Genomic DNA, 12,044 nt, shown 5'->3' on the forward strand with positions numbered 1-12,044 from the left:
CTCAATATAATTGCACTTACATTGGGTGCATTTAGATTTACCAATAACTGTGCAGGAAATTGATTTAACCCCTGAGTCTGCAATTGATTAATTGAAGTGGCTAGCTGACCAATATTTGTTTCCAAATTTTGAATGGTGGAATCTGTTCTTTGTTGAAATTGGAGATTCTGGACGGCCATCTTCTTAACGAGGTCCTCTAACGAAGGTTCATTGTTTTGTTGTTGAGGAATATTTTGTTGATGCTGCCTAGGTTGCTATTGTGTAGATGAATTCCCCCATCTCAGATTGGGATGGTTTCTCCAACCAGGATTGTACCTGTTAGATGACATATCACAGTTGGCTTGAGGATTGTATATATTTGTTTGAGGAGCATCAGCAATTGGATCTTCTTGCAATGTAGGACGTGAATCTGTAGGATGCTCTGGAGAAGTGCAAATACCACAGACCATTGCTTAGGTTTTACCTATTGCCAATTTTTTACTAAAGATGTAAGCTCATCAAGTTTGCCTTCTAAATTCTTGTGGGAAGAAGCTTGAATTTCATTCACACCCCTTGCCAACACTGTTGAATTGCTTCTAGTTGTAAACTGTTGAGAATTAATGGACATGTTCTCAATCAAATCCCTTGCCGCTTCGGGGGTCTTATCGACAAGTGCTCCCCCTAATAGCAACATCCAAAATGCTTCTATCCATAGGTAGCAAGTCTTCATAAAAATACAGGATGAGCAATTGTTCAGAAATCTGGGGATGAGGACAGATGACACTAATTTCTTGAATCTCTCTCAATACTCATGTAATGATTCCCTATCAATCTTCCTGATGCCATATATTTCTTTTTTTTTATTGAAGCAGCTCTTGAGGCAGGGAAGAATTTTTCTAGAAACAATATCTTGAGATCATTCCAACTTGTAACAGTACCTTGTTGAAGGTAGTATAACCAGTCCTTGGCAACATCTTGAAGTGAAAATGGGAAGGCTATCAGCTTAATATGGTCTTCTGTGACTTCTTGAGGCTTCATGGTAGAACACACAATATGGAATTCCTTCAAGTGTTTGTGGGGATCCTCACCTGCAAGACTATTAAACTTTGGAAGCAAGTGTTTTAAACCAGATTTAAGTTCAAATGGTACAGTAACTTTAGGATATGTGATACACAACGCCTTATAATTTACACCAGGTGCAGCAAGTTTTCTTAAGGTTATATTATTCGCATCAGCCATATTTTGCAGCAAGTTGTCAATTTCAGTATCTGATTCTGACTTGTTAACACTAGCAGCTCTATTAAATCTACGACGTAAATGAAATGTCCTATCTATTTCAGGTTCAAGAGAATGCAGATTTACAGAACTAGCCCTAGTCATGCATCATCATAACAATGCAATGCAAAATCACAATTCTGAAAATTCCAACAATATCCCTATCTCTAAAGTTAAAGTGAAAAATCAAAAACCCTATCAAATAAAATCCAAAAAATGTAAAAATACCACCAAAAATTTCTAAAAATCAAATAAATGCAACACAATTTTTTTTGTAATTTTTGGAGAATACGAGAAATTCAAAAAAGGGTCTAAACGAAGAAATTTGGGATTTTGACCGTCTATTCCTTGATTTTTTTTTTCTAATTTTCTGGCGAAATTTCGGAGCAATCCGAGACAGTCGTCTAAAAATCGGGTTTTTCTTACTAGCAACGTGCCTAGGAGCTCGAAAACAAGCCTATCCGACTTGTAGAGCAAAAAAATGCGAAGAAAAATTGTTAGGATGGTTAGTAATACGCTAAAACCGGTTAATATTAGTTAATATTGTCATTAGACAGTCCCTGGCAACAGCACCAATTTGATCTGTTGTCGCACGCGGGTCAAATACAATTGATAAAATGTAAATAGAGGTAATAACTCGAATCATTTCGCAAGGACTTTTGATATAATAATAATAATAATAATAATAATAATAATAATAATAATAATAATAATAATAATAACCGAATTGAAAGTTGAAATTAAAAAAGTGGTTTTTTAGATTTTTGATTTAACAGATGAGCAAAATGATTAATCCACTTATTCGAGTTTCAGACCTATCACAAATTCTATCAATGAGTTTAATTTCTAATTTATGATTCTATTCTTATTTGACTATAGAATTGATCAAACAAGCATAATCAATCCTATGTGAATTCAGTTTCTTTGATTGGATTAAGCATCACAATCATCAAAATATTACAATTAACGGTCAAGCATCGCAAAATTATAATTCAATTAAATTAGAAACCGAAACCAAATTTTGTCAAATAAATTTAATCGATTCTATTGAAATTCAATTTAAGCAATCAGAATATCAATATAATCAAATATAAAAGAATATAATCATGAATCGAAATTGACAGTGTAACCTGAATCTCAAGGTGTTGATGAAACTCTGAACTCGTGGATTAATCTTATAAAATTAGCCTTGCATGAAATTAAAATAAAAATTGTTTATTTCTTGTAGTAATATGAATCCTAGTATTTCCTTTTAGAAAATAAACAAAATTGTCAATATATAGTACTCGATATTGGGCTTTAGGGTTTTTGGGTTTAAAAAACAAGTGACCCGCTATTTAAAATTATTACAAAAGTCCAGATTACGAAATCTGTAATTTAGGCCCAGTAAAGTTCGGCATTTGGCTTTTTATTCCAAAACAATAGTTGTAGCTCTGATTTTTAGCTTTCCAACGCCTGCTCGTATGCGCCAATCCGATATCTAGAGCTCAAGTTATGGCCTATAGAGCAAAAAAGAGTCAAAATACAAATAATAAAATTATAATTCAAATTCGACTCAAAGTTTATAAACAAGCTAAAAATATTATTCTAAACTATAAAGAGTTTAAAAAGCTAGAAACATGTACCCAAATGCTATGATCAGGTTTACTTGAAGATGAATTGCAATTTCAAACCATGTTGTCTCCAACACCAATTAATAATACTTTTGAGGGACTTTAGTCGTCGGTAATATTCCATCAAATAATGGTGGAGGAAGTGGAGCTAATGATAAGAGAAATTACTATGATGATTGACGTATTTAAATAATATTTGTTATTTTTATTTTTGGTTTGTATGAATTTATTATACACTATTATTTAATTATGGTGTGTTTAATTTTTGGTTTGTTTGATATAGTTTATTAATTTTGGAATGTTTATTTTATTTGGTAGTAATAATTTAATTAATATTAAGATCATATTTTTATTTTTATATATAATATTTATTTTTATTTTTAAATTATAATATTAATTTTTTATATATATTATCATTTTTTAATATTAAATTTGAATTTTATAAAATTATTTTTTTAATAATGTCACACATTTGTGGCAGCCTAAGCCCCACAAATGGGACAGTTTGTGGCGGTCTAAGCCTACACAAACTCTTTTTTTTTTTTTTTGTCATTCCATCCTTTGTGACAGCTTAAGCTCTTTGGTCTTGCCCCTCACAAACGCTTATTTTTTTAAAATGCTTTGTCCTTTGTGGCAGCCTTGCTTTGTCTTTTGTGGCGGTCTAAACCCTCACAAATTTGTGGCGGAATTTTCCGTCACAATTTTGTGAGCATTCAAGCCCTCACAAACTGTAACCAATAAACTCAATTTTGTGACCCTTTGTGACGGTAAGCAGCCACAAATAAGCCTCTTGTAATTGTTTTCTCCCTTTGTTAGGTCTTTTTATCTCCCACAAATCTTTGTTTTTCTTGTAGTGCCGTATTTTTTACTCACACCTAAAAAATACGTTAAAATAAATATTTTGACATTTACTTTGATATCATCAAAATAAAAATTAAGAGTTATTGTTCTCTCTCCTCACAAAATGTAATGGATGTATGTAATTGAAATATGTGTTTCACTTTCGTATTAACAGGATAGAAAGGTATTGTCCACAATGCCCGTATTTTTGGTCAAGCTCTCACAAATGCTAATCTTAGTTTTCCACATCCTCCTTCAAGTGTGTTCTTCTATATTACTATAAATAATTAACTATATTATTAATATTTTCTTCACATTTAATAATTACATTATTTTCAGGTAAGTATTATTTGGTGGATTCTGCCTATCCAACACCAATGGATACATTAAGTCTCTAGAGATGTGAAAGTTGGCATCTTCCTTATTTTAGGCGTTCCAACGGGTTTGCAGATCATATTAAGTATTCAATTATTACCACTCAAGTTTAAGGTTTACAATAGAAAGAATTTTTTGGTATGGATGAACATATTTGCAATTTTACGTTGCATGCCAAAGTTCAAACTTGAAAGACAAGTTCAAATTGTTGTTGCAATAATAACTATACACAACTTTATCAAAAGGAATACTCTAAGTGGATTTTGATTTCAATTGTTACGAAGATGAAAATAAGGACATTCACCATGATGATGATCACATATAAGTTAACTTATCCATCACAAATTTTAAATGTTTCTTCGTCCAAAATTATTGAGTACAGATAAAATAATTAGCATTGTAGTAATGTTTCAATATTATGTTGCACTTTAAATTTATTATGCTTAATTTAGAAGTTTGTGTATATTATTATTTTATTAGATTTTATGTTTACATTATAATCTATATAATCATATTAAATTTAATAATGAAAATGATTTAAATAATCATTTTTAATAAAAATGAAATGTCTAGTTTTAAAATTAATTAAAACTCATTTTGATAATTATATATCTAAAAGCAATTTTAATATAAATTATGTAAATAATTTTAATTTATCAGAATCAATTTTACATTAATATATCTATATATAAATTAATTTAAGTTAAATATACTTTTAATCAAAATCAATTCTATTAAAATTAATTATGATCCGCATTTAACCATGAGCTATATATGAAATACTCTATATTTACTCGTGACATGGCAACACATGACATCTTGAGCCTACTGACAATGATTCAAATCTGGCATATTTGATAGTGACGAAGATTTAGAGCTTCAATATTAAAATGATGTAAAAGACAAGATGATTATTTTTTCGAATTTACGGGAAGAAGAAAGAAGGTTAGTGTGAATTGGTGAATGGAATGAAAGGACGTGGAAGCCACGATTGAAATCCACTCATCGCTAGTTTATACTTGCAATGAGAAAGTAACGGTGATGGGTCCCCACTCTACCCACTCACACATATTCCCTCTCTCTCCCAATGAATCTTAGTTTAACAAACAACCTGTTTAATACCTTTAAATAATTATTATTCTCACAAATTACAAAATATTAAAGGTACTTATATAGATAATAGTGAAGAATAACGATTATTTAATTTAATAAAATAAATTATTCTTTTAATTATTAAATTTTGTAATATGTATAAAAATATTAAATAATGATAGTCATTAAAAAATAAGTTAATTCAAAGTATACAAACATTACAAATATTACTGCATCGATGTTCTCAAAAACGACAAAACACACTATAAAAAATACATTGTTGTTATTACTTTTAAAATATTATCATCTTAAAATAATTGAATTGTTTAATTATTTTATATATATTAAAAAATTAAATGAAAGAAAAAATATTATTTTTATTAAATTATTTTTATTAGATATTAATTCATTATCAATATGTTATATATGTATATAATAAAAGATATAACATTTGAAATAATGCAATATTAATTAGGTGATACAATTAAAAAGAAGTAAATTAAAAATTGAAATGATCAATTATTTTGAAATACTTTTTTTTCAATGAAATAAATTATTTTAAAATGAGAGGAGTATATAAATATTTTTGAAATCTGAGAATGCTTTTAATCATAACAATTTTACTTACTACCGAGAAAGATTCAATGGAGCAATCGGATTCCACGTGATGTGATTATTGATTTAGGGTACTTTTTTTTATTTCAAGCAAACCAAAAATTAAAAATAAATAGTCATTTTCTTTTATGGTATTAAGTTAGAAGTTTCGTGGTGACTTTGAATTTAGTTACTCCTTTATCATTATTTTAAAATAAAAACAAAACAAAAACAAAATTTGTGTTTAATGTTTGGATAGACCAATAAAAAAAATTGTGATTCCATGATCGATTTCAATTTTAAAACACACTCTGCCTTGTTTTAATAAATCGAACATCAATTAAATCATTCTTTTCAATTTTAAGTAACACCAATTAAATCATTTTCTTAAATTTAAGAATGAATCTTCTACTTTCATAAAAAGTCCATTATTATTAGTTTTCAAGTATCATCACTCCATAGTTAACAGTTTATCAAAATGATCCAGCATAACTTAGACTAAGAAATTTGCAAATGAGAGGCACACAACTAGAGAGCGAAAAGCAGGAAGGTAAACAACATGCGAGGAAAAACAAGAAACGCCAACGCATCTTTATTTCATCTACTTTCTCTGCTTTTTATGCCGTCTAAACTCTTTGAAGTCCAACGCCCTCACTTTCACTGCAAAAGCTAACACAACGACCTCATTTTTAATTTTCTTCAACAAACCACAGAAGCCCCACTTAATTACTTTTATTCAACAGATAATAGATTAGACTTTACAGGGAAGACAACTTCATCTCATTACATGGTCGTCAAAATGCGTCTTACATTCACAACAACTCAAGAAAAAATAATAATTTGAAAAAAAAAATCCTTCCACTATCCATCCATCCTTTTGTATAAAAACTGTACATTGTTTTTATTTTTCTAATAATATCCACGCATTTCGAATCTTATCTCAGGGAAACAATTCCCCCTTTGTTCCCTCTTCCTATATGCCATCATATTCATATCCTATTAGTAATAACAAAAAATTTAATAACTACCACCCCAATAAAAAAAATAAGTCCGAATTTCATCCCATTTTTTTTCATATACATGTTTTCCCGGCTTCATTCAGCATATCATCATCATCATCATGGCTGTATCCTTAAAATTCAGCCATAAAACAATCCCAACTCAAGTGAGATTCTTTGAGGCCCCACCTGAACACAGTGACATGATAATTAAACAGTAAACTCCAAGGTCCTACCTCTGCAGTGGGATTGAATCTTCAAAATATTTTTCCTGGATTTTGTGATCATGGCATTTTTAACTTCCAGGAGGAAATATTTTTTAGCCTCATTTTGAACTCACTGATCACACTGATACTACCAGTCTTCAATGAATATTCTCCCAACAAAATCTCGAAACCTTTTTGAGTAAAGCTTTGGATCAACAGCAGAAATTGAAGTAGCGTCAACTTGCAAGGACTTGTAAGCATGCTCAAGCTTCTTACTGATGTCATAATCTTGCAAAATGTCAATAATACCGAAATATAGAACGACTTCATATGTCTCCCCACTGCTATAAGGATTCAAATGGCTGATTCCGATGTTGGTATATTGATCAAAATCGCTCCTCCTTTGCAATCGCTCTGCTCTTGCAGGCATATTGGCTCCTAGGCCAATTAATGATTTCCTGAAGTAAGAAGAATCTTACTTAATACATGTCATGAAATTAAATTTGCAAATATAAATTCATATGAAAAATACTAACAATCTTAAATAGTATTTAGTGTGGTAAAATAGTGGGGAAAAAAATCAGAATCTTTAAACCATACAGTATCAGAACGTTGAAATTACTGTGACTGTATATACGCTGGTGTACAGGATAAATCCAGAGAGAACATGAACGCAAAGAAGGTAAGAAACAAACATGATTGCATCAATGAATTCATTGTCACACCAAAAATAAATGTAGAAATCAAATTGAATTTAATAAATTAGAACCACAGCTTGCATGTGCCCCACAACCAACTATTTCCAGCATTGCTATACCCACTTAACTTGCCAACATAATGCAAACTACTTTCCATTATTATCATTAAATATATACATTGAAATCAAGAAATGATCAAATACTTTTAATGCAATTAAAGTGTTTGAATTTAAGCATACATGTGATAGACGCCTACATCTTATTCATTTGTGATACTTTCAAGAGATAATAATAACAAGATAATATCTAGTTTTCTCATTGTCATGCAACACAACCAATCTAGCTCCACGATTAATGATTAAACAGTTCTTGTTTTAACCGTGATTAATGAATGATTCCAACTGATTTATGGAAATGATCAAATATTTTTAATGCAATTAAAGTGTTTGAATTTAAGCATACATGTGATAGACGCCTACATCTTATTCATTTGTGATACTTTCAAGAGATAATAATAACAAGATAATATCTAGTTTTCTCATTGTCATGCAACACAACCAATCTAGCTCCACGATTAATGATTAAACAGTTCTTGTTTTAACCGTGATTAATGAATGATTCCAACTGATTTATGGAAATGATCAAATATTTTTAATGCAATTAAAGTGTTTGAATTTAAGCATACATGTGATAGACGCCTACATCTTATTCATTTGTGATACTTTCAAGAGATAATAATAACAAGATAATATCTAGTTTTCTCATTGTAATGCAACACAACCAATCTAGCTCCACGATTAATGATTAAACAGTTCTTGTTTTAACCATGATTAATGAATGATTCCAACTGATTTATGGAAAACCCCTCAAGCCTATCCAATTTAGCTTCAGTTGCAAGTCATTTAACTACCAAATCATTTAATAGATTAATAACTAAAAAAATCCATCAACATTAATTTTAAGGAATTGGAACAAATCATGACATACCTTCCAGACTTAACACGATCCCTATCTTGCAGCTCTGCTTCAAGAAAGCGATAACCACGCATGAACTTCTCACTATGATAAGAATCCTGATTGCCTAAGAGGGGAAAGAAAATTACTTCTAAAATTCTGCAACATAAACCATAACCATATGCACTGAAGTGGGTGATGGATCAATACCAGTGCGTAAAAGAAAAGGTGACAACCCCATTTTGTCGTATGTGTTATCATCACGAAAGTGAAGGCCGACCAAAAGACTGTAGTCCATAATTTTCTCAGTTTCCAAGAACTCGCAATCCCGGTCAATTTGTCTGGACACAATACACAATATCATGACATGTAAGATATGTATGCAATAACATTTTTCACTGCTAAGTAACGACATAGAAAAAGCTAGATACGACAAACAAACACAACAGCTTACTTGATAAGGTCCTGGAACCAATTTCTTTGTACACGGAACACATAATTCAGATCAAGGTCCTTGAGGGTGGTTGTTTCATCAATCTCATCCTCAGGTTTATCAGTTGTGCGACCATGTGAAGATCCTTTCAAATCAAATCGTCTATGAATTGGATATTCAGAGCAGAAAAGATTGCCCATCACAATAAACCGGGTCTGATTTTCCAATAACAATGAATATTAATGTACAGAAAAACACAGGACAAACCCTTCAAGGAGTTACTATAATATATCTATCTATCCATACCTTCTGGCCTCCAATCGGTTTGACACAATGTACGCCATAGAATTTTGTCACAAGTGAATTCTTATATCGAGACACATGTTTGTAATAGCTTCGAAGCATCCGAAGAAGAACCTAAAAGTTGGTAGTCAGAACCAGCCATCAGTGTTAGTATGCATCAAGTCAAAGACTTACATTCGTGTTATAGAGAGTAAGAATCTAGTTTTAATTGTGAATTTTGAATTGCGACAAAGATAAACAACAAATTTAAATCTCTATCCCATACCCATGTTATGTGTTCTACTAAAGATGTGACTAATAGTTGCCTTAATCATGGAACCATTATGAAATTCAACAAGACACAAAAGTCTATACAACACATGTATCTAACCTTGACTTCCGATTTCTTCACTGTCTTAATCATGAATCTGTCATCTTGGGTCAAGTAGAAGACGCTTCCGCTTTTCCCAGGAGAGGAAAGTTCCCTGAGTGCATCATCCCCACATATAGCCAACATATAATCAGCAGTATCAACCTGAAACAGCTTCCTCAAATGTCTGAAGATTCAAAGCAGAACAAAGTCAACATCAAAACAAAACAAATTGCAACAGGCTTAACCACTCTAAACCAAATATCATCCAAAAAAGAAAGAAAAAAAAAAGAGCTCTACCTAAAAACCACAGGGCAGTAATCTTTCCATCGAAACTCTGCGGATTGATGGGGCGGAGTAATCTTGGATCCTTCAGAGGGAAACCTAGTCCAGAACTTCTCCTTAGGATCAAAATCATTAGATTTAAGCTCTTGCAACAACGATGCTTCCTTTCCAACAGTATACCTGCACAAAACATGGATTATATTAAACAACAAACTCAAACACAATAACAAAAACAATAACAATAATAACAAAAATCGTAAATGTCCCATTGACAGTGATTTACCTTATCCCCAATTGTAAATTAAGCATCAACTCATAATTTTTATGCCCTTTGGATATAGTTTGACCAGGTCTCTTAACCTCAGCCGAGAAACAACAAGGGTGGCGTCGAAATTCATCAGGATCCGAAATCGTTCCATCACGATAAAACATGGAAGCTTCAACATTATCAACAATATCACAAGTGATATCACCAGCTTCACCTTCTGATTCCCAAATACAAATCCTGGGAAAACTCTTCTCATTCACACTCCCTCTAGCACTAACAGTATCAACAGAAGAACGTTTCCTCATAGGAAGGGCAAAATTGTCACTCCACAACAACCCATCAAAATCACCACCACCACCACTGCTTGCCTTCAAATTGAAACGATGCTGTATCTTCATAACTCCTTGTCCTTTCGGCACCCCGCTCTCCCACTGACCCTCGTAACGGTTTCCGTTAACCCATACTAACTGACCTTTACCAGAAATAACGCCGTTACGCCATTCCCCAACGTACTCGTTCCCATTCTTCCAAACGTAACGGCCCTGTCCGTCTTGTACGTTACGCTTCCACCATCCTTCATATAAATCACCGTTCGCGTAACGTTTCTGCCCGAACCCGTGTTTTCTATCGGAGCTCCATGACCCACGGTAAGTGTCTCCATCGGATCCAACGAATGTTCCAAACCCTTCCATACGACCCGACTTGAACTCTCCCTCGTAAGTCGCACCTGAAGGCCATGAAAATTTTCCCTTGCCGGAAGCTTTTCCACGTTTCCATTCACCTTCGTACATGCAACCATCCGTCCAAAGATATTTACCGGATCCGTGAGGTACGGTGCCGGAGAAGCTTCCGACGTAGAAATCTCCGTTAGGAAGAACTTTCTCCACAACAGATCCGCCGTCAGAAATAACGGTGAAGCTTGTTGGTGTTACTCTCCGACTTCCTCCTTGAGAACGACTTCTACCGGCTATTACAACCGGCGGAGACGGACTGTCTTCCTTTTCAGGCTCTGGAATGTTGTTCTTCGAGCTGGAGACATCGTCGCCAACTTCATCGTCGCGCATTTTTTTAATCTTTTGAGGCGATAATATTGTCACTGTTTCCGATGAGGCTAAGAATCAATGCATTTTCTGGAAACAAGGGTTACTCAGTGAAAAAATCGAGTGAACGTCACTTCACTCCGGTGAGTTTCGTGTTTGAGAATATCGCCGGCGGCGAGATTTTTTCTCTAACCTTCTCTCTGTCTTTTAATTCTTTTCTTTTTTTCTCTTTTTGTACTGTTTGGGGTAAAACGAATGGGAATCATAGAAAGCATAGAAGGGAAGCGGATAGAGAGAGAGAGAGAATTCAGACAGGACAACGTATTTTCAGTTTTAACGAAAACATAAATTCATTAAAAATGTTTTTTTTTTTCGAAAAAAAAGGGAAAAGGAAAAGAGTTTAATGTGCCAGCTTTGCTTTGCCTAGGTCAGTGTTTATTGATAAATTAAGTTTAGTTAATTAATATTGTTATGTAAGAAAAGGTGTTTATTATTAATTATTAATACGATGGATACATACATACATCCTCTTCCTCTCTGTAAATTGATTGATTTCTTTGTTTTATCCGAATCACAGTGTATTGTGATTTTCTATCTTCTATTGGGTTTCACCGTGATGTAACGGAATCTCTTAAGATTGCCAGCATGAACGGATGTCATGTCATGGTTTCAGGTTCTTTATGTGTTTCGAGTTAAGGCTAAATTGAAGTTGGTCTATTGTTAAATTGGATTATTTTAAATT

At 32.5% G+C, this 12,044-nt stretch overlaps 1 protein-coding gene across 1 annotated transcript; it reads right to left on the reverse strand.

Annotated features, from left to right (window-relative positions):
- Positions 1-6,473: 6,473 nt before the first annotated feature.
- LOC101499854 (phosphatidylinositol 4-phosphate 5-kinase 1-like) lies at positions 6,474-11,656 on the reverse strand. Its single transcript, XM_004513777.4, has 8 exons — positions 10,278-11,656; positions 10,010-10,174; positions 9,731-9,896; positions 9,364-9,474; positions 9,079-9,272; positions 8,835-8,965; positions 8,658-8,751; positions 6,474-7,430 (listed from the first exon to the last, which is right to left on the reverse strand). Exons 1-8 carry the CDS (start codon positions 11,324-11,326, stop codon positions 7,121-7,123), a joined length of 2,220 nt encoding a protein of 739 aa, XP_004513834.1. The 5' UTR covers positions 11,327-11,656; the 3' UTR covers positions 6,474-7,120.
- Positions 11,657-12,044: the final 388 nt, after the last annotated feature.

The sequence above is a fragment of the Cicer arietinum genome, chromosome 2 (assembly GCF_000331145.2).
Source record: "Cicer arietinum cultivar CDC Frontier isolate Library 1 chromosome 2, Cicar.CDCFrontier_v2.0, whole genome shotgun sequence".
NCBI classification, from domain to species: domain Eukaryota; kingdom Viridiplantae; phylum Streptophyta; class Magnoliopsida; order Fabales; family Fabaceae; genus Cicer; species Cicer arietinum.